This window comes from Limanda limanda, chromosome 11, assembly GCF_963576545.1.
Source record: "Limanda limanda chromosome 11, fLimLim1.1, whole genome shotgun sequence".
NCBI classification, from domain to species: domain Eukaryota; kingdom Metazoa; phylum Chordata; class Actinopteri; order Pleuronectiformes; family Pleuronectidae; genus Limanda; species Limanda limanda.
The window spans coordinates 19,496,459-19,523,780 of NC_083646.1; the positions used below are offsets into that span (position 1 = coordinate 19,496,459).

At 42.6% G+C, this 27,322-nt stretch overlaps 2 protein-coding genes across 5 annotated transcripts in view; one reads left to right on the forward strand and one right to left on the reverse strand.

Annotated features, from left to right (window-relative positions):
* Window positions 1-7,187, forward strand: part of LOC133014779 (ankyrin repeat and IBR domain-containing protein 1-like) — a 37,011-nt gene extending 29,824 nt beyond the window's left edge. For all 3 annotated transcript variants that reach the window (XM_061082042.1, XM_061082043.1, XM_061082044.1), the window contains exons 18-20: window positions 2,403-2,514; window positions 3,072-3,109; window positions 4,038-7,187. In XM_061082042.1, coding sequence (XP_060938025.1) covers window positions 2,403-2,514; window positions 3,072-3,109; window positions 4,038-4,934 — 1,047 coding nt within the window. In that variant the 3' untranslated portion in view covers window positions 4,935-7,187. The remainder of the gene's footprint in view (window positions 1-2,402; window positions 2,515-3,071; window positions 3,110-4,037) is intronic.
* Window positions 7,188-7,867: 680 nt separating this feature from the next.
* On the reverse strand, window positions 7,868-15,835 carry zgc:110410 (uncharacterized protein LOC553618 homolog). 2 transcript variants are annotated; one of them, XM_061082045.1, is made up of 11 exons: window positions 15,783-15,835; window positions 14,897-15,046; window positions 14,170-14,332; window positions 13,706-13,784; window positions 13,210-13,263; window positions 12,826-12,916; window positions 12,628-12,665; window positions 11,897-11,984; window positions 9,407-9,496; window positions 8,821-8,868; window positions 7,868-8,333 (listed from the first exon to the last, which is right to left on the reverse strand). In XM_061082045.1, the coding sequence occupies exons 2-11, from the start codon at window positions 14,999-15,001 to the stop codon at window positions 8,181-8,183; spliced, it is 909 nt and encodes a 302-aa protein (XP_060938028.1). In that variant the 5' UTR covers window positions 15,002-15,046; window positions 15,783-15,835; the 3' UTR covers window positions 7,868-8,180. The 2 variants fall into 2 exon arrangements, with proteins under 2 accessions (XP_060938028.1, XP_060938029.1); XM_061082046.1 differs by lacking the exon at window positions 15,783-15,835 and adding an exon at window positions 15,696-15,776.
* Between the last annotated feature and the right edge of the window lie 11,487 nt (window positions 15,836-27,322).

The following is a 27,322-nucleotide window of genomic DNA, read 5'->3' on the forward strand; positions in this document are numbered from 1 at the left end:
ATTTGCATTGAAATTATTTCTCAATTGACCTTTGACCACTACAAGTACTGAAGCTATGTATACACTACTTAAAAATGCTCTATTTTATTTCAGTTTCTATGTAGTACATACTTAAATAAGTTATATACTCCCTGTAAAATGTTATTTCACTGGATACATTTTATGACTTTATTTATCATCACGTCATTATTGTTTCTCTTGATATGTCAGTCATTGTTTCCTTCTTTGATGCAAAGAAGAATCTTCACACACATTTAATGGCAAAAAAGTTAAAAAGAGGCTCAATTTATGTTTATATGTGTGTGAAGTATGGGCAGAGTTACAATAATGAACAAACACAATCTTTTCTTCGATCTACTATCTTCACAATCTTTCTTTTTATACTTATAACACTCGTACCAAAAACACTGTTGAAACATTCACAGTGTAGGTTAGAATCGGATGTGAGCCCCAAGGCTGCTGACATAAACCAAGGCTAACTGGAGACAAGAGTTAGTGAACCGGGTGTCAAATCAATGAAAGCAGACAGGAGGTGTTAGAGGTTAGAGCAACTTTAACTTTAAAAAACACACACAAACATTTAAAGTTAGCTTTTTCACAAGAAGCATCTGCTGTTGTGAACCGTGGCCGACAGGAAGGAGAGATCTCCGAAGACTTCTCAAGAAGTGTTCATTTGCTAAAAGCTGGGAAGGGTTAGTAAGATTTCAATGAGTATGGATATGAGTCGTCCACAGTTAGGCAAACTATAAATAAATATGATTTAGTTCAACAACTTCTGACAAAGCACACACCCAGAGTTTAGGTGTGTGTTGTCCACAGCAGGACAGAACAAACCTACTGAGGCCAAAAGTTTGCCGAAGTGCATTCTGACATTCCACAACACAACACAACCACAAATATTTTGTAGTTTGATTGAACTAATCCATGATTTTATTGGAAGCACATGAAGCACTAAGGCTATATCAATACTGCATGTTGGTGTAAACAGGAATCAGATTGTCTACTCTGCTGTTGGCTGCTTAGTCACAGAAAATGCTGCAAAGGAAACAATGGTAAAGTTTAAGACATGGGTTTACTTTTCTTGCACCGACACAGCGGTGGAACTGTGGCTGACTGCGAGTAATTTGTCTCCTTCACTGCTGGTACTAGAGTCAAATCAGGACAAAAATGTGAGTGAGTGCGTCATTGTTTCCAACATGGACTTTTTTGCTCGCCCACACTCCAAGAGTTTTCAATCTAAAACTAACTAACTTACTTCTCTATTTTGAACACTCAAACACACAGCTCGCCATCATTGCAAGGACAAATGTATCTAATTAATTTCTCACAAGTTCTTCTGAATAACAAAGTAAATGTACGACAGAATAGATTTAAACTTAGAAAAATCTCCGTCTGCAGTACCCTAGTCAGATCCCAGACCTTAGTCGAGATTTCCAGGAAGGACCTCAGGAGAGCCGTTCACACCAGAAACCATAAGATTATGTCTGAGCTGAAACAGTTTTGTTGTAAAGAAGAGACAAATTTCCTCCTGAACATCGTGCAGTTCTGATTTGCAGCTAAACAACGTGTTTGTTTGCAGTTGTTTCTGCCAAACGACGTTTTAACCAGTTGGTAAATCCAAACGTTTATGTATTTTCTCCACCAGCTCTGTGGACGTGCAATAAATCTTTCAATAAAGACACGAAACACTGTGATTGTTTTTGTGTTACCAGCTGAAGCACATAGTTTGTCTGACCAGTTGATTTCAAAGGGTTCACTTTCTTTTTGGCATCACTCAAACTTAACCTTGACAAAATATGGATATGGATTCAAATTCATTCTGCAAGTAAATACATTTTTTATTTAGTTTATTTTTTAATAACATCACTTTCATGTTTGATAAGGTATTCTGGTTGCCTCTGAGATTAGTTGGGCATATACCCTCCCACACACACACACATAGTATTTCCAAACATCTGCACCTCAGGCCTCTTGTTGCTTAATTACCAATTCCTTACCAGTAGGATTTGTTCTGCTTGGATTCTTTCTAGACTGGTGCCTAATGACTAAAGGCTTGGTCTGGAGATAAAAGGGTTTGAAGTTTGAAGTCTGGTGGTGCTGATCTTTCCATGAACACAAGCCTCGCACCAGATTTAAAAACAAAGCGCTCTGCTACTCGAATCAGAGTCACGTTTACATATTGACTAATTCATTCTTTTTGACCTCAATAAAAGAGTGGGATAAGAATTGATTAAAGCAGGAGCCATGTATTGCTGATCTGTAACTTGTTTCCTGGTCAGAGCAGCATGTTGATGACAGTCGCGGACCAAGTGATCAGATAAATTAAGCCATAAAGTGAATGTAAACTATGGTACTTGGTGACATGTGTTATTGAAATGCCTTTTTCTTCCTGATCTTGTAAGGAGTATGCAGAGTTCCAGTACAGACGGAGACACCGACAGCGGAGGCGAGGGGACATGTCCAGTCTGCGTAGCAGCACACCTGACCCCGACGACCCCAGCGACAGCACTTTAGGTACTGCAGTGGACGCACAGCGTTCTCCCTCTGGGGTTTCTAACATCTATCTTGGTGAAGGAATTGGTAATTTCATTAAAGCTACATTATGCATGTTCAGGAAAGCAAAGTGTTTTCATCCCACCCCCTCACCTACACTCCTCAGCGCTGTCCAAGTAAAGCAGGAATTGGGAGCGTGCAAATTAGAGTACAGCCTCAAACTTTGAAAAATCACAGCTGCTCAAGTTCAACAAGCCAATATTTGCAATCCATCAGTGTCGTCCATCACGCTGCTGCTTTGTTTTTGGCTGCGAGGAGTGAAAGATGGTCGGAGTTTGCAGTTTTGAAGCCAGCTAATTGGTTCTGTTTTTCCAACAAGGATTAATTGATTTCAGACGAAGATACTGAATAAGTGAATTTCCAGAAAAAGTGCTGAATGCACATGCTCAGTCAGGTGGCTCTCACTTTCATTGGAATGGAGATGATTTTCCTGAATGGGTTAAATGGCTATCAAAGTGCTGCTGTAAAGAATCAGGTTTTTGAATGTGACTGTTTTGTCAATCTCCTTTTCTCCAAAGATGATGTCGGAGGTGGACGCAGACATGGTCCTCTGATGGTGAGACACAGTTTACAATTTCCTCTCAACCCAACACCTCAGCCTGTAAAACCTTTAAGATGATAGATGAAGACATATTTCTCATTATCAAGTTTCTGGGCTTGATAATGATTTTGTTTGACCTTTTTTTTTATTTAGTTTTACTTTTAGTTTTCTTTTAAAGGCAGTTTTAAAGAACACTTTTTAAAAGTTTGATGTACTTCTTCCGACTATGGTTTTGCAGACTAATGAATTATACAAATGAGAGAATTAATTCAATTGTTGAAATTCAAATAAAGTGGGGCTAAAGAGAATCCAGTTGACAGATGGTACAAGTACAGAACAAGGCTAGTATGAGTAAAGTCTTACGGTGTCAATTATCCTGTGATTTTACGTCAATCAACCTCATGTATGTAATGTAAAAAAACAAGCTCGTAGATATTGTCCAAAACTACAAAACAAATAACAGTGTTCGACTCGATGAAATCCTCATTCATCATAGCTAACATGGGCACTGGGAAGTCAGAACACACTGGGACTAAATCACTATGATTTCATGGGATATGTTGACAGCAAAAATATCCAACATTGCCAAGCTTTCAGCCTTTTGGCATTACAGAGCTGTAAAATGTAAAGCCTCAAAGTCACACACACACACACACACACACACACACACACACTCTCTCACAGCAAAAAGAAAAACATAATCTTTAAAAGAGACAAACTGGGTCACAACTGCATTAGTTTCTTTATCTGTAGATGGTGCATATCACGTCTGATCATCATTTCTAACCTGCTGCTGCTGCTTCTTCTTTCTCCACTAAAAGATTTTGCAGATTTTAGTCGAACTGGAGCTTTAATAACTGTTGGTGCTGTTACTGGATGATGTGGCCTGGTTTCAGGTTCTCTGCATAAACTGTGACACTGTGTATCCTTTGTTTTCTTGCAGGGTCTCGGTTCATTCGATGACGACGACCCTAACATTTTGCTGGCCATTCAGCTGTCTCTCCAGGACTCTGGCCTGGCTGGGAGTGGGTCCAGCCATGAGATCCTTGCCAACGAAGCCTCTCTTGGCGCTATTGGCACCTCGCTGCCTTCTAGGCTTGAGCAGAGGGCTCCTGGTGTAGAGATCCTCCCTAGAGCTTCCCTAAGCAGCTCAGAACTGCTGGAGCTGGGAGATAACTTGGCAAGACTCAGCAACATCAACATCGGCAGCCATTATTCTGCTGCTACCAGTGTTAACGCCTCTGTGCAGCATCATGAGAGTCGCTACCGGCCATACGGGGCCTCTCTACCCATACCAGTGGCCCCCGGTGGCAGCAGCTCGTCCACAGGCCTCTTCTCCTCTTCTAGTGACACCATAGATTCAAATACATATGGCAGCCACGACCCATCCTCGTCCTCTGCGTTAGCTGCAAATGCTAACCTGCTGGGCAACATCATGGCGTGGTTCCACGACATGAATCCTCAAGGCATCACCCTGGTTTCATCCACCTCCTCCGACACAGATTCTAACCTGGGCGCACTACATGCAGGCGGAAGGAGCCGCCCGCAAGATGACGAGAAAGCCGGCGTGGTTGTCCTGCCTCAGGAAGTGATGGCAGACGTGGGTTTCTGCTCACGGAGACTGAGTGACATGGAGGAAAAGGACTGTGCCATGGCGGAGAGGCCGACCCAGCTGGATCTTGTGGGGATGGAAACTATGCCGCTTGAACCAAGTGGAGACCACGCAGAGAGCAGAGGCTCGAAGGTCTGCCGCGTCGACACTCCGCAATGTGACTCTATATCCGACAACCTGCCCAGCAGCAGCTCCTCTGAGTGGGAGGACCAAGTGCACCTAGTATGATCTGATTGGCCGAGGCGGCAAGGATCTTTTTTATTATTTTGAAAGGCCAAAAAACACTCGAGGTTGAAAGAGTTTTATTTGATGGAATGTAAACAGAATGAAGAATGTGTTGGTTTTTACTTGGGGCAAAACGTTTTAAGACTCTTAGTTTAGTCTAACACTGCAGTCAGGTCCTTTCCTGTGTTGGCTGTAGAGGCAATCCCCCATTAACCAGCCCTCCTGAAGAAAAAGCACTAACTGAAGGAGAGATTATGAATTGCAATGATATATTTCCATAAACGATTCTCTGCTGATAGAAATATGAACAAGTTGCTTTTTCTGAAAGCAGATTTAGGAGACGAGAGATTTAGAGATTTAATCCTTGTGCAGGTATTTTATTTTTCCACTGGACTAAAAGCCTACTGTATGTGTCAGGATCAGGTCTGAGGGAGGTTTTTCCCCTCGTGCATAGGCAGCAGTTTAATATCCAATATTCAATCTGTAGGGTACAGTCTGAGAAAGAGTTCTCACTCCTGCCCATATCTGTCGGCTTCATAGGTGCCAAACACTGACGAGCAAAAGCACAGTCTGCAGTCACCAAGTGGATTATTCACAGCAAGTCGTGCCTGCTTCTTACAATCTCAATGACTCAGCTAAACGGTAATGTGAAAGTCTCCAGCCATATTTGTTGAGATTGCGGCTGAGTGAAATTTAAATTCTAAAAGCTGTAGGGTGCTGTGTAAATCTGTAGTTCCAGACCATAACGGCTGTGTTCGTCATTACGTGAAACACTCGCATCATTCAGACGAGCAGGAACGAGGTAGCACCCATTCATCTCAGAGCCTCCATCCGAGAACAGTTTGAATAGGAAATGTCAAGAGAGCTTCAAAAAACAACAAACGCTGACAGGCCCGGAGGGGCTGCTGAGCATCAATCAGCTCGCACCTTGGCAACAGCACTTTCTGAATCCCATTGTAACTCCTGTTAAAACCGATGTCGGGGGGGAACTGCAGCGGAACGAGGAGCGTGACAGACGATGTCGACAGCGAAGTCGTCTTATTTATACGCAGCAGGAAAAAAAGGGCCAGTCAAAGAGATAATCAAGCAATCACATTCAGATTCCGGTGAATTAATCAATCAAGCCCGAGCCGCTGTAATCAATCTCCTGGTGAGTGTGAAGCGAGCGGAGCCTTCTCAGCGCCCTGCAGACGTCCCGGCCATCCAGAGAATGTGGACGTGTGTTTGTTCCAACCAGGAGCTCCTTGTTCTCTACACAGTGCCTTTACGTCAATCACAGTTATATAATCCTCTTTCACACGTGATTCTTCTGAGTGCTAATTACACAGTATTTACAGTGTAAAGAAACGAAAAACACCTGTTACCTTAAAGTTTCTTCTCTCACATTAAGTTTGAAGTGTGCAAAAGTGAGTTCTTGATTTTAGTTTTTTCCTTCAAGAAAATATTTGTAGCATGAGGCTTTTGGTTCGTTCTAGAAGTGTTAGGTTAGAGGGTAACACTGATTTCCTATGATTTGGTTTTAATGTCGCACTCTCAAAACCTTTCTGGCTTTATTTCTTTTGTGTGGTTGGAAATCTTGTTTTACTTTTCAAAACAGTTGGTTTTCCTGTGGTTCAGAAACTCAAATCACTGTATCGACTTTGTTGATCCACTGTATGTGTGTCACCGATCTTACCTGAAGTCAGACACTAAAAATGGAGGAAAGTTGCAATATGAGGTCGGTATTTATTTAAGATGATCTTGATCCACTAAAGAAACGCAATTATGATTAACTGATCACATCAATGTTTTAATTGTTTCTGAACAGACTGAAGTAAATGACCGTTCTTTCTTTTCCAGGAGATGCAGAGAGCCACAGTAAATCTAAACGTAGCGATCGCTTGTGTCTTGAAGTTGTGAAACTGTGAGTGCCATATGGTTAGTGGGACTAACTTTGTCGGACTCGGTTCATGTTGAGTGGGTTAAACGGAGGATCTAACACAAGTGTCCCTCTCTGTGTAACACTATGCTGTGCATGAAACGGGAACGAGTCTGAATAGAGTTTGTACTTCCTTTTTATTTCACCTCTGATGTCCAGGTGATTTCTTTTCAAACGGCATATAACATTTTGTAACACATTGAGATTTTCTATTTTAAAGCAACTAATCCTTGAAATGCTATTTGCACTTTCATAGTCTATACTTGATACATTCCCTCTTTATATGAAAAAAAAAAAGTTTGATGTGTGATGCCAATAAACTTTGTGTTGAGTTTTAATTTGTGGGCTTTATTCATACAGACGACACTGTCACAGTTTTATCTAAAGGAAAATACTTTCTGTCTTTTAAAGTTCCAGTGTGTAATATTGAGGTGAAAATGATCTATGGCAGGACTTGAATATAAAATAATCCTGTGTGTTCCATCTAAATGTAGTTGTTATTTTTGTTTAACCTAGAATTTACCCTTTATATTTAAATACCATTTATTTATATCAGGAGCGGCTCCTCTTCACAGAGGCTGCCATGTTTTTTACAGTAGCTCAGACTGGAAAAACTAAACACCCTTTGAGTTTCTTTGACATCTGACAGTTTCCATAGGTTCTCATTCATGTTTGCAAAGAAATGCTCTGATAAAAACAATCAAATGAAGTCAACCACGCTCAGTCTCTCTTAAGGGGTATTCAGCTGCAACACGCAACTTCGCCACTAGATGTCCCTAAAATCGACACACTGAACCTTTAATGGAGTTAAATTAGTTTCTGGAATCTGGTTTTCCGCGAGCTTCATTTGAACAGATCCCTCAACACTGGTCATTAGTTGGACAAGACTTCAAAGTGACGTGAACGCAGCTCACAGGATGACTGAGCTACTTTGAAGTGATAATGTTACTGTGCCTGTTCAGTTTCTCTCTGTTCGCCTTCCATCACAGCTTCTTGTTTCAGAACACGAAATAAAAACAACAATTAAGTTAACTTTAATGAAATGCATATTAAGCAGGCTGGATTTTGATATCAGGGTGGCAACATATTTTACAGCAGTATAAAAATCAAATGGGAAAATCACTTAATAAAATGCCAGTGCATAATAACTTTCACTCTGATGTGTGAACATCAAGAGAAGGAACTGTGTGCAAATATGATAAGAAGAGTGTAGAGTGGTTCAGTATCATTGTAGAAACATGTTATCCAGTTGTAGATTTTGATATTTTAACAAAAGCAGTCGTCTTGTGTCTCTGTGTGGATTATGGGATGTCAGTCCTTTGCGTGTGGAGTCAGCGGCAGAGGCCGATTAGCGACAGCAGGAGCAGGAACAGGGAGACAATGTCCAGATAGAGGTTCAGGGCGGCGAACACATACTCCTCAGGGGACACCTGATACTTTCTGTGTTTCCCGCCCAGGATGAGCTGGGTATCGAACACCAGGTACTGCAGAGAGACACAGAGAGATGAGACGCTTCAACACGAGCAGCAGTGACGTCTGAGGGCACTGGTTACAGTAATCACGGTAGTATCTCTAATCTCTGACCGGACAGACAAACAGCCTGTATAAACTATAATGTAGTTGTGAGTGTCTGCTGACAGCCTGTTCCGCTCGGGGTGCCGGCGCAGTGTGTTCCACCGGCTGACGGGAAGGGTCACAACATTTGCTGTTAATGCCAACGGCACACAGAGAGGTAGCTGTGAAAATGAAGCCCACCGCTGTTACACGGCGCATAATTTAAATGAAAGGGCACGAGGACGTCAGAGTCTCTCTCTCGACACTAACTACTGTGACAAACGCTGGTGGCAGGCCGCTCAGCCCGGGGATCAGAGCTTACATCACATTCACTTACTTGACATTCAACCTTCTTCGGTGATGATGCTTTCTTTCATTTCAGAAAGGTCACTGTCATGAAAGTTTGAGTGCACTTACTAAGGAAAACAGCAGAGTTCCCAGGCAGGCGTACACGATGTAGAGATACTGATGAAGGAAAAACACAAATGACTTATTATTATTATTGAACATTTCTGACACAATTGAGAGGATCAGGTATTTAAAAGAAGTTATTTTCAGGTCTCATCCATTAATTTAGAAGCAGTAGTAACACTTTAGTGTCCTTCACTCTCTAGTTGCTCTGTACAGTGGATATCATGTTGAAGGCTGATAAATGTTATTCTTCAGGACAGCCCTGTTTATTTTCGGTACCAGTTCGTTTCTCGCATTTAGCCATTTAAAATCTGCAGAATGCTTATTTCTGCACATCCCCTGCTTAAGGCAGTCACGGTCAACAGTAAACAGTGTCCATTTCTTTTTATATGCATCTGTCTGAGATCAGTGAAACTCCTGCAAGGTTTGAGAGTGCACACTTTCTTCTTTATAGTCTGCTCAGCACGCAGGTCAATGCCAGTACATCGTGGGAATAAAAGCTCGGAGGCTGTACGTCTGCCTCTAACTGTACCGCTGCTGCAATGCATTTCAGAGTCCTTCTCACAGTAAACACAATGGCCCCTTGATTTACCTGAGAGCGCATGATGGCACAGAGCATTGCAAAGGAGAAGAGGGTCCAGGCGAACACCCACAGGCTGCCATTTGCTGCAGTGAAGTCCCACTGTTGCCAGAGAGAGAGAGAGAGAGAGAGAGAGAGAGAGAGAGAGAGAGAGGGTGGGAGAGAGAGAGAGTGACACCGAATGTGAGGAGCTTCTCAAACAGAAAACTGGAGACAGAACATTTAAACTCATCACTGCCATAAAAGCCGGGGGCCGCTCAAGGTCATCTGCATTGCAGCTGTGCCGCGAGCCACCGTTTAACACAGAAGAAAATCCTAACGATTCTGGATACAAAGATCCTGGATAATTAATCAACAAGATACAGCGCAGTCATAGAGGAGGGGAGCGGAGGTGGGATTCTGGCCTGTGTGCCCTTCTCACATCGACTGAAGGGAAAAGATGGCAGTAAGTTCAGGAGGATCACTCATCACCTCGTGCCCAAACATTTTATATGACAGCAACAGACACAAAAAAAAGCCCTGTGTGAACGTGAGGTTATAAAATATAAACTTTAAGTGTGTTAGTGACTGCTCGCTCGACCAAAAAACAATATCTTTTATGGGTCTATTTATATCCCAGTATCACCCTCGGTTTGCAGACCGTTTAAACCTGGTGCACATGCCTCCTTGCCTCAGATTAATCACGAGCAAAGAGCATTTAAAAGCTCATATATTCTCTGTAATCATTAGACACCTGCTCGCTCCTTTTATCAAACCCAAGCACAAAGACGAAATATCTGCACAAGCACTAGTGGCAGAATGTGTGGAATTCCAAAGTGCAATTAGGGAAACAATTAACAAGGACTTAAAATTCAATTTGACTTCAGCCACTTTTATTTCATCAGTCTCTCTTTATTTATTTCTATTTTTTTTTACCTCACTGCTCGTTTGAAAACTTTTGTCCTGGATGTGATAATGAGCCGAGTTATCAGCTCGACTTCCTTCTTCAATACATGTGGAGCTGTTCTTAAAGGGTCTCCTCCCTCCCGCCCTAACTCATTAAACATTTGCAGTAATTAAACTATGTACCAAGTGGCATCATTGTGCAAGATAAACACTGGTGCCCACATATACAACAAACTGTAAAATGTTCAATGTTTTCCAAAAGGAAAATCTTTTATTTAATCTATTTAAAGCCATGGCCTGTATGTGGAACAAATATCTACACAAACCGTTCATCTTATCAGCTTGACATTTGGCTTGTGTATTCTTCATGGCCACGGAAAAGTGCATTATTCAAATTGGTGCAATTTGGACATTCCATTGTTACTAAAATTGGAGTAAACAGGCAACCAGTGCTCTGTAGCAGTCAGAGAGGCAGTTTACTGTCAGGCTGCAGAGTTTAACATGTTTTCTTCTACAGCCTCGGATAAACTGCAGCAGTAATTTGTATCCCGCTTAATTATTGTGGTGATTTGATTCTTTTTATATCACCACATCAGACTGACACAGACAATGGCAGGTGGTAATCTCCCTCATGGCAACAGCATTCATATAATCACTTCCTCTATAGCAATTTGTCCAAACTGTAAAAGCACATTGTTCCTTTTGTTGCTGTAATGCTTTATATCGAGCTGAATTACAGAGCTTTTGTTTTAAAAAACTGTGAACCTGGGTCTGAGGATAGTGTCACTAAAAAGTAATTCAGCATTCAGTTTCATTATACGAAAACCATTGACTGTAAGATCCTCACTGCAGATAAACCAGGCAGGATGAACACCAAGTTTTCTAACTTCTGCACCATAGACTGTTTATAAAAAGCTTTGCATACAACGTCCAAAGACTCACTAATGACAAGGAATCCTTCTGAATCTCTGCAGCATCAACACAGGGAACAGAACATTCCATACGGGCAGGTTCAGAACAGGCTCTGCTAATGTTACAGTAAATTCTCAGCAAGATACTTGGTGAGAGTTTAGGAATACAAGTTACTATTTTTTCCTTCCTTTAAAGTACATACCACTGCACCAAATGCACCAGAAATGACTTTTTTAACATCAAAATAGAAAACAATTGGCTTTTAAAAGAAAGATTGTGTTATTAGACATTTCATAATGAAAGGAGCCAGGGGGACAGGATTTAGAAAATAACAAAAAGCCTCCAGGCTATTTCTGAACTTAAGATTTATGGTAGGAGCCAGAGTGAGGCCAGGCCAGGTTGAGGTTTAACTCCGTCCCACCCCTGGACACAAGGAATTAACTTGATTGACAAATGCACTGATCTCAGCAGTAATCACAGTTTTGCCTGGACAGCAAACCCATCAGAGTTCTAAACCTCTGCTGATGGCTGCATGGAGAAAACACTGCCAGCACTTCGGCTCGACACTTTTCACTCTGACTGCTCAGGAAACGCGGCGGAGTGTGTGGACGTTGTGACTGCAAAGCAAAAGTCGCCGCAGTTTCCCGAATTTTCACTTCTCCACTAAATCTGCAAGCTGAGTTCAATGTGTGTGGCAGATCTTACCTTGGACTGCATCGCAAACAGAGACAAGGCAAAGGACACCAGCGCTGTTGCCCCCACGGCCCAAAGAACTGCTTCAGCATCAAAGTACCTAGAGACAGAGAAATCAAACCCATGTGTGGTGGCAGAGACACATCATCCTACCACGTCTAACTACTCGGCAGGCGGCCAGGATACATGAACAGTACAGTTCTGTTTTCATCCTAAAGGGAAACATTTCTTCTTTGGAAGAATTTTGTTATTTTCTCATTTAATAGTCTGTATTATATGTGTCAGCTAGAGCAATGGCAGAGACCCCCAGTGGACACGCACTGCATTATGTATTTCCTAAGTTCATTTCATATCAGCTGCAGCTTCAGTTATGGCAATATCCTATAAATATGATAATCTGAATGTATTATTGATAGTCAGGCCTCAGCTGATGCCTTTGCTGACAGAGTGACATGCTGTTAAAAAAAAAGAAATGTCTCTCAGATGGAAAAGGTAACTTGTGTTTACACAGGCACTGGGGCAGAAAAATTGGTTTCGAAGTGTTTGTGATTCTCCGGGTGGAAAATCTGATTCCACAGGCTTTTTTTTTAATTTGGCAAACCAACAATGACAGCAGCCTATCTGGGTTTGATGGCTTCATCGCTGCTGACGAACATACTATCAGATATGGATCGAATGGGGGCTGTTATTGTGCAAATGAGTCGGCACGGCGGCGGGTCTCGTCCTCGGAAACAAACACTCACACTGCTATGGATCCCAGCATCATGCCCTCTGCGACAGTCTGAGTCAGGGAGGGGGAGAGGCGGAGGGAGAGAGGGAAGGAAGGGGGGGGGGAGGCAAATGGAAAGTAAATACGAGGCAAAAAAAACAACAACAACAAACTGAAACTGAGCAGGTGTGTTGGGGGTTTAATTTGATGGCTGGCTGGTACCGCTACTCACAAACAGGCCCAGGGCGATGAAATTGAGGGGGACTCGGCGCCGGATGCTGTCGCAGCAGGACAAGGCCACGATGAGCACCATCACCACCGCCCTATTTCACAGAGAATATAGAGTGTGTCGTAAATAGCAAATAAACCGGCCATCAACGGGAAACAGGCACTGTGTTCAATATGCGAATCCAGTGAGTGCACTATTTATGCACAGTCACGCTGGACGGTGCTGAGAGTGGGATTCAGACTCCCGTGCTGAGATGTGATTTGAATCCTGTGGTTTTCATGCAGGTGAGACACTGAACAGAAGGTTTGAAGAACTGGTCAAATGGAGAATAAAGTGTCACCAGTGTCTGGTGTTGACAATCTCACTTGGATGTTTTGGAAGGCTTACATCATGCAGTAGGAGAGCCAGTAGGTGTCCAACGCCCATTCCCGGAGAGTTTCCCTGTTATTAGATAAGGAAGAAAGGAAGAGGGGGAGAGCGGAGTGTTTAAAAGAGGCAACATTTATTCGATAGAGGCAGCAGAAGGATTTTATTAAATATTAACCGAGGACGTAGCATTGGGCACATGGGAGCTGAGCACAATTTATGAAAAGAAATTACAATAGCTGCGTTCCACCACATCCATTATACAAAACATATAAAGCTCTCACACTTCTGCGCGCTAAAATATGATGTGGTTGAAAGGCTCTTTTATTCTCTACTAACTTGTCTCGACTCACATATTTATGGAGCTTTGGGTTTCTGTGGGCACGACGATGTGACACCCTTGGATTGAAGGATGCTACTGTTACAGACTAAACTGCAGGTGGATGGATGGGTGGGTGTCTGTTGTGGGCTCCTCTCTTTGAGAACGGAACGCCCTGTGTGTGTGACGGAGCCTCACCAGTAAAGAAAAGCACAGATGATCCCGACTGTCACCAGCAGCTGAATCATCAAGGTCAAGTAGACTTTCCTTATGAAACCTGACGCGGACACAGAGCGAGGTTATGACAGACAGTAAGGTAAACAGACAGGGGGAAGATGGAAGACAATGCCGGAGTGAAGCAGACAGGCGGGTTCAGGGCTGTTCATGCTGCAACCCTAAATCAAAAATATTCAATTCCACCAAATCTGCCTTCGCTCTTCTCGATTTAAAAACATTTGTGATGTGTGGCAGGGTTCAGCAGCTCAGGGAACAGTTTTGAATTACAAATCAATTTCAACATAATTGTGAAAAGCTCATTAGTTTAATTTAGTAATTTCATTTACTTTTATCCATTTTCTGCTCTGACCATGCGAACATAAACATCATTATCTCTCTCTTTCTGTTTCTACCTCCATCCGCTCCTGTCTTCTTTCAGCTCTCACCTCTTCGTATAACAGCGTCGCTGAAGCCGCTGTCCTCTAAGCCGTAAGAGTAGTCAGATGGAGCTCCAGTGATCTGCTGGGGGCCTCCTGCTGCCCCCCCAGGGTGGGCCGCGTTATCATAGAAGCCAGGGGGAGACACCACCGTAACAAATCCTTTCCCTACCTGGATGAAGAAAAAAAGAAATTTCTTGTCAGGCGTCTTCTAGAAGAATTATAATCATAAAATCCTAAAAAAACGATGTGATGTGTGGTCTGGGTTTTCAAGTTGATGCGAATCAAAGAGAGAAAATCTGTGAACTCTGCTTAATCAAATGTTCAAACAGTCCTTGTGGACATTACTATGATTAAGGTTTTATAATGATCCATGATCAAAGCCTGGTGCTGGCTGACTTTGGCTGATGCTGAACTAACAGAGGTACATTTAATCCAAAAATAAATAGGAGGGAAACCAGACTTTAGTTTAACACCTTCTGGGGCGGCTGTGGCTCAGGGGGTAGAGAGGGTCGTCAACAAACCAGGGGTTAGTGGTTCGATCCTAGTCTCCCCAATTTCCACTCGCCAAAGTGTCCTACGGCAAGATACTAAACCCAAAATTGCCCCTTGTATGAAAACAGTGCTGAACGTAGATGCACTGTAGGTACTGTGCTGGTGACGTGTGTGTTATTGGCACTTCGAGGTGTCATCAAGACGAGGAAAGCTCTATATAAATACATGGCATACTACTAACCTGATAGCTGACCCCTGTGTAAGCACCCTCTTCGGACTCCTCGGGGCTGTACGGTGGGGGACGAGGTCCATATCCCCCGTTACTGCTGCTGTTGGTTCGGTCCATTCCGCTGACAGCTTGCAAGATCTCTTCATCAACCGAGGCACAAAACTGCCGGAGAAGAAAGGTCAGAGAAACAGGCGGGTTAAGGTCACGGCGGAGACACAAAAGCATCCCTCTGAGTAGTGTCAGCGCTTTCATCAGGGATGGTAAATTGGCAAACGCGGCAATGTCAGTGTGGCACAAATACACGGGTAATTACAAAAATGATGCATCGCGCAAACACTGAGAGCCATCCATGACTAACATCCATAATTATGTCCGTAAGCCTCCATTTAATAGAGCTGGATGTATATTTAATGGCCAATAGGTTGTGGTTAATTGATCGTCGGAGGAAACTCAGCTGTCATCAGGTGGGACGGACAGACGGAAATGTGTTTTATGAGGACATGAGGGTGTAAAGTCCTTGATTTTCCATGAATCATTAAAACATAACTTATAATTAGCTCCACAATATTGAACTCCGTGAACCTACAGAACGATGACACTTAATACAGACGAGATAAATAACAACAGAGAGCCTAGAAAAACGGTTTGAAATGGATATTAATATATAGTCTAATAATCAATAACAATATCCCAGTAACTACTAAAAAGTTTGACTTAGGTTTCAGTATCTTCGACTCAGACTGGATAGGAAATATATGTTTGTATATGTTATTTTTATAATATTTAAATGACATGAGGTTAGACTTTCTACCTAAAAGTGATCGACTGCTGTTTGACACCAGGTTCCCTCGGCATGAATCAAATAACGGCAGCTCTAATCCATTAGAACGTGTCTTACCTCCGCTGTGACGAACCGGAATCTGCTCGGCTGCTCTTCCTGTTATCGCTTCCCCTCGAGGGCAAAGTCCACCTGCTCACAGCCGGTTCCCACAGAGACAGGACTTCAGCTGCGGGGGGGGGGCATGTTTCCCTCATTAGGCCCAATGTGATATTCAGATGAAGTTCTAACAATGTCATTAAACCTGGCTGGCTCTTTGTCAGAGCACGTCCACTTTGTCCCTTTTCCTTTCACCAGGGCTGATCCACACAGGCCTCTAGAGCAAGTTCCTACGAAGCTGTGCTGTTTGTTATACATGTTAATGTCAAGTCACTTCATTAGTGCAGCCTGTGTGTGTAACATCTCATCCCATGCAGGACAATGACACCCTGGTTAAACCCTGTGGGTCACATGACCTCCCCCGCTCACCTATGTTACACATTGATAACACTGCTGGTGGAAACGGTGAGGGGGGGACGGAGGAAGGTTCAATCCAACCTGCACAGAAGCGATGAAGGATATTGAGTCACGTCGACGAGGAATAGCTGAAGAAGTTTCACTCTATGCAGGAAATATATGTGCTAATATAGGTCAATGCAGTCTTAGTGCTTCTCCATGGAGAATCGGTACTGAAAGGACCATAGTGACTTCGTGAATGAGAAACCAGAGCTCGAGCTCTCAAGTTAATTGTTCTTTTCCCTTTCTTAGCTGTGACTGAATTTAATTATACCACTGATTCAGTGTTGTACTGTGATACTTAAAGGGATTATGCTTTAGATATATATCAATAATAATCATAATATATATACGATAGATTTTATTTCAGAATAAAACCTTACAATATGTCATGAATAAACATGTGAATAATAAAAGTAAAACCAAACATTAGCTTAAGATTATGAAAACAAACACCTTTCCAAACATGAGACCATAGAAAAGATGGGTATCAAGATGCATTGACACCTAACAGTTCATCACATGTGACTCAGAGTTGCACCAAACCGTTCAGTGATCTAAACAGATTTGTTTTAGGTTGTGACTTGAACAGTCAGATAGCGTCCGGCTGGCAGGTGAGGTGGCACAATGTCCTACGTGACCTCTACATGACATCGTGTCAAGTCATGGAAGAAGAACCACAGCGTGTGGTCGAGCTGCTTCATGTGCAAACACACCCACTCAACGTGGAACACAGGGACTCTGCAGGAGAGCCAAACAATGTCAATGATTGTTTCAGTATTTGAAGGTGAGGTTTCATAGTGTGTAGGCACCGAAAACTAAATTAATTCCAAATTGTCTGGGTGGCTGCACATCACATAAAAGGGGAATTTCTGCAGGGTGAGAGTTTTTTTAATGCAAATAGTTCCCACAGCAGCTGACGGCCACTTTTCATACATCAAGCAAACACTGGGGGGCACTAGTCTCCTTTGCTTCTTCTGCTAATTGCAGTGATTTGGTTGGGCCCCTCCCTCCCTCTCTCTCCCTCTCTCGCTGCCGGCTCTCCAGCAGCAGCAGCAGCACAGAGTCCTCCAGAGACCGACTGCCTGCTCACTTAAACTGCTGGATCACATCCTTCTTTCCTGTCACTCAACATTGGACATGTCTTTTTGTTTCTTTGTATTTCAAGTGTCGCTGAAAGAGAAAGTTTTTTTTTTTCAGTTTTATGTATAAAGAATTCTGTTAAAAAACACCAAAATAAATATCTGTGCATCGTATTTGAAGAACATGTCGGCTTCTCTGCCACAAACTCTGTTCTCTGGGACGGGTTCACGCTGGAGGTCCAAATCTGATGAGCTTGCTCTCACCTATTCATGAGCTCGAGAGTGGGATTTGAACGGGTGGCACAACAAACAAAGTCACATTTGAGCAGGCAGTCGAAACCCAGCCTGTGTTGACACACCAATCAGTGTGGAGCCCAGTGTGAGGCCGCATTTAACAGATCTGATTGCCTCTTGCGTTGTCCAAACAGGAGCAACACATGAGGCTGGAGCCACATGGTGCAGAATGTGTGCAGAGCGGAGAGCTCTGTCCACACCGTGGGACGCAGGGTGGAGAGGGGGGGGGAGAAAAGACAGAGAGACGTGCGAGCGTCTCGATACAGACACACTGTGACAGCTCTGTTTTGTCAGACTGCTGCGATGCTCTTTGGGGCTCGTGGGCCAGAGGATCACAGGAGGGCTTGTTCTGGTGTCACAGGAGAAGGGGAGCTGCAGTCATCGTGCGAGTCTCTCTCTCCCCACTGTGTGTAGTCGTGAATCACAGCTTGCATGGAGGCTTGTCGAGGTGGATTGTGTGGCCTCACGGATCCCTGGTGCAGGTCTGCAGGTCCGTGCCACTCGACGCCTCTTCATCTGGAACTCACAGCCCTCCTGAGGCTGCTAATGCTGCTAATGTATGATGAAGCTCAGCAGGATGTATGTCTGATGGAAGAGCTCCACAGAGGCGTGCCCTGCACAGTGGGACTGCATGGGATACTGTAAATAATCTGCACTGTCTTCCACCTAATAATATCAGCTGGTCCACCCGTCAGATATAAGGAATCTTGTTTCACTGAAATTAACCATCAGGGCCAGACCAGAGACACATTGGTTTCCAGATCGACTTGCATCCTCTTGGTTAGTAAATGAGTGTGATACAATGGCACAGCTGCAGTTAAAGTAACTCAATGGGCATAATTGAGTGAATAAAAGAATGTTATCCATAAGTGATTTAATATAATACACTACAGTGGCAAAGAGCACCAAACTGCAGAGGAATTCATCCTGATTAGAGTCAGAGTTTGCATTAGCTGTGTCTACAGCGAGCACTCCATTACTGAATTATAAATAATCTCAGAGAAACGTCTGTCTAAATATATCTAATGAGGGGATTCATTTTTTATCATCAACTGTGCTGCAGATGTTTGTAAACTACAGTCCAAGATCATACATTTATTTTCATCTGCAGCTCCGTACAATTTATCTTCAATATAAGCATGTTATAGAGAAAAAAAAGTCTATGCACTGACAACAATTTGGATCTGTGGAATAAATAAAGAATTATATTACAGTGCGACACTTACTGCAGTATGTGTATGTAAACCGATTCGAAATTAAATAGAAGATTGAAAAATGCTTTAAAAGAAACCATAGCAATATCGAACTTCAGGTTATTCACATAACACTGGTTTATCCGTCCAAATCTTATAAATCACTTGGAATCAAAAGTGAATTGATTTGATTTTGATGGACAAGTTCAGAAAGACAACAAAATAAAATCTTAACTTAAGAAATCATGTGCAAATTATGACAATATTTGACAGGAATGTCTGGTAAGTGACAAAGTTTCCAGATATCCAGAAGAGTGAGTGTCTATGTGACATCAGCAAAAACAGTTTTCTGACCATTACTCATGAGCAGAGGGGAAATTGTGACCAAATCTTGATTGTGTAGATTTGCTGGAAGATGTGTATGAAGCAGCCGTGACAACAGTTTCTGAATCAGCTTTTATTGTCAGAACAAAGCCGCCGTACCACTTTGGTATTTTTACCAGAAAACATTGGAACAGCTGCACTGACAACGGAAGCCATTATCATATTATTCATCCACATTGCTTTTCTTCACTGAGTTTTTTCCTCTTGAATTTGAAGTTGTTTCAAATTAATTCAGTCCCAACACAAGCTTCTGACCGAGAGCAAATGCTTTGTGGCAGTTTTTTAAGAATCCTACACATCTTTTCTGTAATTAGCACAGATTTTTAAAACTCTGGTCTGTTACTTACAGAGATCTGCGAGAGCTTTGACATCCTCCGATAAAACAGCCTCTGTGAAATTAGAGAATGCAATGAATTGCTCCACCGAATTTAAAATAAGAAATCCTCTTTTCATCTATATTCTACTTATAGTATTATCCCTATATGTCTTCACATGAAAAAAATTCTAAGAAAAAAATAATAATACATGGAGCGATGCTTGCGAGTTAGTTCAGGCAGCAACTCGAGCTGCGCTGCTGAAATCATGTGACATGCCTCACTCTCCACAATCGTCTCAATGCACCCCCGATCATTTTAAACATCAGAACTTCCCATCACCCACTTAGCTCGGCCCCCGCCGCTGCTGCTGCTGAGTCCATTCAGACCCTCAACCAGCCCAACATCCACCTGTAGACTGTTTTTTTTAATATTTTGCTCATCACTCCCATTACACTCCCGTTAAGTAAGCTTATCTGGGGGGGGGGGGACAACCATTACAAAAACGAGTTGTCTGACTAAACTTGGATTTAGATTGTGCCTTTCAATGTGTCCAAGGCTGCTTTACGAAGTTATGAAAATGAAAGAAGAAAGGAAGCAAACCAAGGACAGAAAATAAGTGTAGAAACGTTTGGGATAATGAAAGTAGTTTCCCGTTAAGATTGCACAGCTTTCACAGAAATTGTTTCACACAATGAAAATGCAATTTCCTCATCCATAATGTCTATATATATATATATATATATATATATATATATATATATATATATATATGTAACTCATAACACAATCATGTCACTAAGTAGATTCTAGCAGCAGAAACTACATGAGTATTCTTAGTTCGACCTTTACAGTACAATCATTTCTCTGATTTTCATTACATGGCTTAAATTGCACAAATCAGGGCTAAATGGTGAAAACTTGGCCCAGAGGTTAAGAGAAAGAGAACAACTCTACTCACAGCTCAACATAGAACATGAAAAAGCTAAATATGAAAAACATGTCTGTCTTTCTTTGTCCTTGCAAAAGCTCAGTCAGTTTACTGGCTTTCGGTGTGACCCTCCGAACTCTGATGGAGGTGAACACGTTCTGACTGCTCACTTTGCTGCTGGTGTTAGGATGCAGAGTTTGGGATGTTGGGGCGGATTCAGAGAGGAGCGCAGTGTCATGATGCCGTGAAAAGATTGAGGGAAAGTTTCTTCAAAGCCGTGGCAGTGTGAGACGTGCTGGGTGCACGCTGCCAGGTCAAATATATGTTGGAGCTCTATGAAATCCCTCAGGGTCGAGAGCATTTGTCGTGATAGAAAAGTCTCTCCCTCCTTATGTATTCCTGCCGCAGACTCACCCGGTAATGGTGAGATTTCATGCTGAAAGTGCATCAACGAATGAGGATTAAATTAATGATGTTTACCAAAATATTAATGGCTGTAATGGCCTCATATATACGTTCAAATAAATCAATCCACTATAACTTCTTTCATCACGCAAGCGATACAGAACCATTAGTGTAGACATCTAATGAGCAAACAGGGGAATCTTGCATGGTTAAATTATTTTTGTAATACAGGCTGCAGAGTGGGCAGACGCCTGAGAGCTCACCGTCTCCTCTCCAAACTGGAGAACAATCAAGGCGACGGGACAAAAGGTCGTAAACTACTTTAAAGCAGAACAAAAAAATCCATGAAGAAAGACAACAGGCAGCTGCAAGGACAGATGGATGTCTCATCTGTGAGGAGGTCGTGCAGCCATGTGCTGTCAGATGCTCCCCGTCAAAAGCTGGGCAGAGAAGATTCGAGTTTAGGTCTTTTCTTCCCTGACAGAATTTATTCAAACAGAGAAAATGGATTTCACATAAGCCATGACAACCAGCGAGCAATAACTGACAGTGGCATTTCACTGCTGTTATGGCTCTGACAAGAGGAGCCACTGCTGCCACCAGCCACTGGTCAAATGTCAGCCTGTTCCTCTCCTGGCTTTCATGACACAGCCCGCTTGGTTAATAATCTCAATAATGGAAGTTGGAGCATTTCTCTCACTGGGAGAACATCATTAGCCGAGAACTGCTGCTGCAATAGAAACCTGCACCATAGATACTTTCTTTTCATTTACTCAGATTGTTGCTGCCTCTGTCAGAATTAAATATAAACCCTAACATACTTAGCTCCACTTCTTGTATTCTTACACACAGGGTGATGCTGCCAAATCTATGTCATTGGATTTAAAGGCACTGAAAAGTTATTCTCTCAATCTCCTCATTATGGGGAATGGAGTTAAATATAAAATACATCATGTTCTGTTATAGATAGATCCGCTTTGCCTGTTTCACGCGACTCGGGGGATTTGAAACATGGATTCACTTGTTTAGTCAAGTTCGCGACCTCACAGTTTCTGTGTATAACACTCAAAAACAAAAATGCATTATTTTTTCTTTGGGAACAAGAGCAAGAATGAAGACATGTCTGTGCAGACATTACGATTCATCCTGTGAGCTCGACGTTTGTCTGCAGTGCGTGTTGAAGTCTATTTTTAAATCACTGTGTCAAAGACCAAAATGTTTGGTAGCGGAAAAATTCTGTTCTGATTACAGCAGCAAAACATCAGGTCGTCACCAAAAATCATTAGAGACGATTCTACTGGGCTAATACATATTGACGGTACACTCCAGGACTCCCTGGACATGAGCTGTAGAGATATGTGTCTCTTTTACTGGACTAAATAACTGACAGAAGAATTTTTTTTCTGAGGAAATGTGTTTGTACACAGAGTACTGCATGTTTTCTGCTTTAGGTATCTAACGTGTACTGTACACAACAGACTACACTGCAACAAAGGACTGTCAGAATCAGAGCAGGAGAAAAGGAGGATAAAAAGAGCATGAAACTAATGACGCAGACTAAGCTGATCTATGGCAAAAAGATGCAGGTTCTCTACATGTAGGTTTTGTACGAGCAGCTCGGTCCGTGTGCTCACTGTCAGAACTGATTCAGACCTGCAGTGTGCGAGTGGAATATTCAAACGTAGATGTGTTTTGCACAGTGAATAAAACGTGTGCACACAGAGATCCTTCCAGCAGCCTATAGGACACCTCATATTATTTATGCATGAGGGGCAAGCCAGCAAATGCACTTTTACGTCAATCAGCATGTTTATTTTGCATATGTAAAGTGCACGTTGAGAAAGTGCACAGATATTGTTGCTATAGGCTGAAAATATATACAGCACATTATGCAACATAACATAATTAGGAATATTCACTGGAAGAACGTAGTTACAATTGCTTTACAGACAATGTTTTCATGCAGAAGGTTGAGGCAGAATCTAGCAGCAGAAACAAACCGGGAATTCTTCCAAGAATTTTAATGATTTACAAGTAAATGTGTTTAATTGGCTTCAGTTTTGTAACTCTGTGGTAGACATGGACGACGGCACAAAGCTCAGGAAGGCGACTGTGGTTCTGAAGACCCGAACAGAGGAAAAAGTAAAGAGGGGCAAATTTTAGTCACAGCTCAAATAATCTCTAAAGAGATTCTGCACATGAATAAGGAGAATCTGGAGGAGACAGAAGATAATTTGGGGCTGGAAGCCTTTTGGTTTCAGCTGGTTTGACCAATCACGTTGCAGCAGGCTGTGGCTGCATGCAGGTAAACAGTCCGAGGCTCATATAACTTCCTTTGCAAAACAGTGAGGACTGACAGTTTTTCATGATGTTGCAGAGTTGGGGCTAAAGGAGCCAGAGGTTAAAGGCAAGAGGAGTCTAAGGTCCTTGTATTGGATTTACAGGACCACCACGAGTCAATACATGGCACGCTCATGTAAATCGGATTGGGAGGAGATAACACATGTTGTGACAATGATGCTCTGCTGACAGCGAGCCAAAAAGAAGAAGTTCGAGTCATCAATCAAACAGCCGTCTGAAGACAGGTCAGCCGACAGCACACTCTCCACTTTATGAAGGATGTTGCATACAAGCACCACAACTCACAGACATTTTGTACAGTAACCAGATTAATTTCTGTTTTACAGCTTGAAAAACAACTTGTAAATATCGTCTGTGCATTTGTCCACAAAAAGACAGTGAGCCTGAAGCCCAGAATGCTGCTGTGCTGCTGTGTTGTTGTGTTTTTGACCTCCACTGGGTAGGAGGGCGTAGAAAAATACATACATTCAGTGATCCTTGACACCAAAATTGCAAGTCACATTTAATAGCTACTCACAGATCACTACTGGAGCCTTTCCTCCACTGAGGTGTAGTCAAGTTCACAGTCACCAAGGACTTAATGGAGCTACAGAACAAAAACACCAACTAAATACAGTGAGGTGCAAAAGTCTCAGAGCACATTGAAAAATCTCTGTTATTATCATTTAAATTTATAAATAATCAGAATGTTTGAGGACACATAAATTATATAGAATTTATACAAACACAAGTTGCCTAAATTAAGTGACAATATTTAAGATTCTGGTCCATTTCAAGTTCAGCATCAAATGTGAATAAAATAAATAATTTACTTCAAAATTTGAAATGTTAAATTTGGGTCATTGATCAATTTAACTTGGTGTTTTCCGATGACGGTCGGGAGAATCTGATCTACTCATCAGAGATTCAACTAACAGCCTGAGGTCACCTCTTATAATCTAAGTCCATAAATCACTTTCTTATATAAATAATCCATAAAAGAAAAGTGTGCCTCACATTTCTAGCAGATCTTTGTTTATTGAGAAAAAAACTGAATCAGACTGAAGGTTGTGTCAGAAAGGGAAAGTGTCAAAATGGCCTCTTAGTACAGAGGGTGTCCCTCAGCGTGGAGTCATGGAGACGAGTCCAGGGTCTGGAGCTGGGCGGTGAACTGACGACTCCCTGGCGATGGAGAAGAAGTCGTCCGTTGCTCTGCCTGCAGGATAATGACCTCAAACACACCTCAGAGCTTCGTGAGAAATACTCCACGACTAAATAAGTCATACACTTCCCTTCGCAGTCACCTGACCTCAACCCCACTGATCATTTATAAGTGCACTTGAAGACTGAGGGAGCAGAGCGCCCTGTGACATCACAGTGTCAAATCACACAGGGATCACATGGCTCCTCTGGGTTGTGGAGGCCATGCCAGCTTCAGAGCATGCCGTCATTAAAGGGGATGGATCACACATACAGAGATTCTGATATTCTAGTACATTTTTTCAAATAATCAGCAGCAAGCACAAGTTGAAGCCTCTTGACTTGCGGTATACATATATGAAAAGCTACTCCTGTGCTTGGAGCTGAGTTCCAGCTGACACAGATCTCAGCACACAGCCACAGGTCTTCTCTGAGTGCCGTTTAATGGACAACTTAAGCCGCCCTCTCTGAGACGAGGCCGCAGGCGCCACAGTGGCATCATCATCAGCAGAGGACTGTGTGATTATTCCTCGCAGGACAAATGTGCTCAATCATACGCTTAGACAGCATCGTATGTGGCAGCGGCACACTTACCCCTCCCCTCCACTTTCATGCTGAAATGAGTTCCACTTCCTGCAGAGCACGCATGATGACAAAACCAAATGTCAAGATCCCATGATTCATCACGTGGTCCACAACTGAGAAGTTGTATATCATTAGCCAAACATTTCATTGACAGGAGGAAAGGTCACATATTAATTCATCACTCATGTGATGGCCGCACCAGCAACCACACATGCTGAGACTCAGTAACATGGTGGTAACTTCCTAATTTGCTTAGTTCTTTTTACACACGCACCCACCCTTCATTTATTAAATAACTGGACACATTTTGATTTCATACAACATACTTTTATTTATTAAATATTTTCTTTCTGTGATAATTAATTACATTTTCTTTGAGTTACCAGTTCCTGGGGGTTGTGGCTGGAGTCATCTGGCCATTCAGCAAAAGGAGGCCCAGCTGCAGCAGGCAACCTTAAATGGGGTTGCATACTAATTGGACTGCACCATGTGTCGTGTTGTCATGGGGAAGGACATCATTTCATTATCTTGATTTGTAGTTGTTAAATCCTTGATTATTGTTTGATATTTATATTTAGTTAATTTCCCTTAGTTAATATTATATGGTCTTGTACTGGGGGTTATGTTGTGGTTGTAGTTTGTTTTCAATGTTAGTATGTTTAAGTTTATCCCCCTCTTTGATTTTGAGTGGCTTGACTCGCCACCATATATGTTCCCCCATCTCAGTTAGGTGGGGTCTTTTCTTTTTTGTGATGCTGTTACCTGGACTCCAGCAGTTACAGGAGACTAGTATAAGAAATTGACGATTTGTGAAATTTATCTTTTTGGCACTTTCTTAAGAAAAAACAAATTAAAAAACAACCTTTTGTTCAAGAAACCCTGTGGCTCTCTAGTCTTTCCTGCTCGGTCCCTGACATATGGTGGCAGTGGTGGGATCAGCCGGTAGAGAGCACAGGAAGATTTTTTTTTTTCCTCAAATCTGCTTACCCCCAGCTTTACCTGGTGAACAATGCAACCTGAAGGACGAAGAGGAAGAGGAAGAGGAAGAGGAAATAGTATGGAGCGTAGTGAACCACAGACTAGTCAAGAGGAGGATGTCTATGGTTCAGACAATGGAGCCTCTGGAGGGGTCACAGACACTGAGATTGAAGATGTCAGAGAACCAACTCTGGCAGACCTGGCAGATATTTTTCGTGCCCACATGGACCAGCAAGAGGTCCGTGATGCTCGACTGAAGGAGGAGACTGCACGCCAGGAGCAGCAGTTTAAGGTACTCCAACATCAGCTCCAACTCCTGCAGATGGAAGTACAGGTTCGTACTACACAAGCCCCAGAGGTCCTTCCATCTGGGCCAGATACCCAAGGTGTGGAAGTCCTTGAATCAGATCCTCAGGCCGCTGGTTCCTCATCAGGTCTTTTTCGATTAGAAAAGGAGCCCAGATTGGAAAAACTTACAGACGGTGATGAAATTGAACATTTTCTTTTAACTTTCGAAAGGGTTGCGGCAGCATGTAGGTGGCCTAAGTCTGACTGGGTTTTTCGCCTGATTCCCTTGCTAACTGGTAAGGCTAGAGGGGCCTATGTACACATGGACATTGATGCAGCTTTTCATTATGAAAATGTAAAAGACGCTATTTTCAGAAAATATGAGGTTAACCCTGAGACCTACAGACAAAGATTCCGCTCTGCCGAGGTTGAACCTGGAGAAACACCCAAGGAACTGTATGTGAGACTGAAGGAGCTGTATGGTAAGTGGATCCAACCAGCTGGTAAAACCATTAAAGATGTTGGTGAAATTATTATCATGGAGCAGTATTTGCGTATGTTATCCCCTGAGCTTCAGGTATGGGTCAAGGAACGTGATCCTTCAACAGCTGCAGAGGCTGCTTCACTGGCCGAGGTGTTTGTGGCTGCCCGGCGGAAAGGACAACCATGGAGCTACACCACCTGGAAGGCTACAAAAGACATTCGAAGGCCCACATCCCCTCAATACCACCGGGGATCGATACCAGATAGGGGTAAGGCTCCCATGAGGGAGAATCAGTCAGCATATACACCAACAAGACAGGTTGGCCAAGTTCCAATTTGTTACCTATGCGGACAGGAAGGTCACATAAAACCCATGTGCCCAAAGAACCCCCCCAAGCTCACGCAAATGTGTGTTTTACCTCGTAAATCTGACCTTAATCATAACAATAACCTATCCATGAAGTTCACAACTGTCAAAATTAATGGAAAATTGCTAAGAGCCCTTATTGATAGTGGCAGTGATCAGACACTTGTGCGCAGGCAGTTTGTACCATCTAATGTTATCGGTTCTCTTGAAAGCGTCCCCATCTGCTGTGTGCATGGGGATGAGAAGGTGTATCCAACTGCT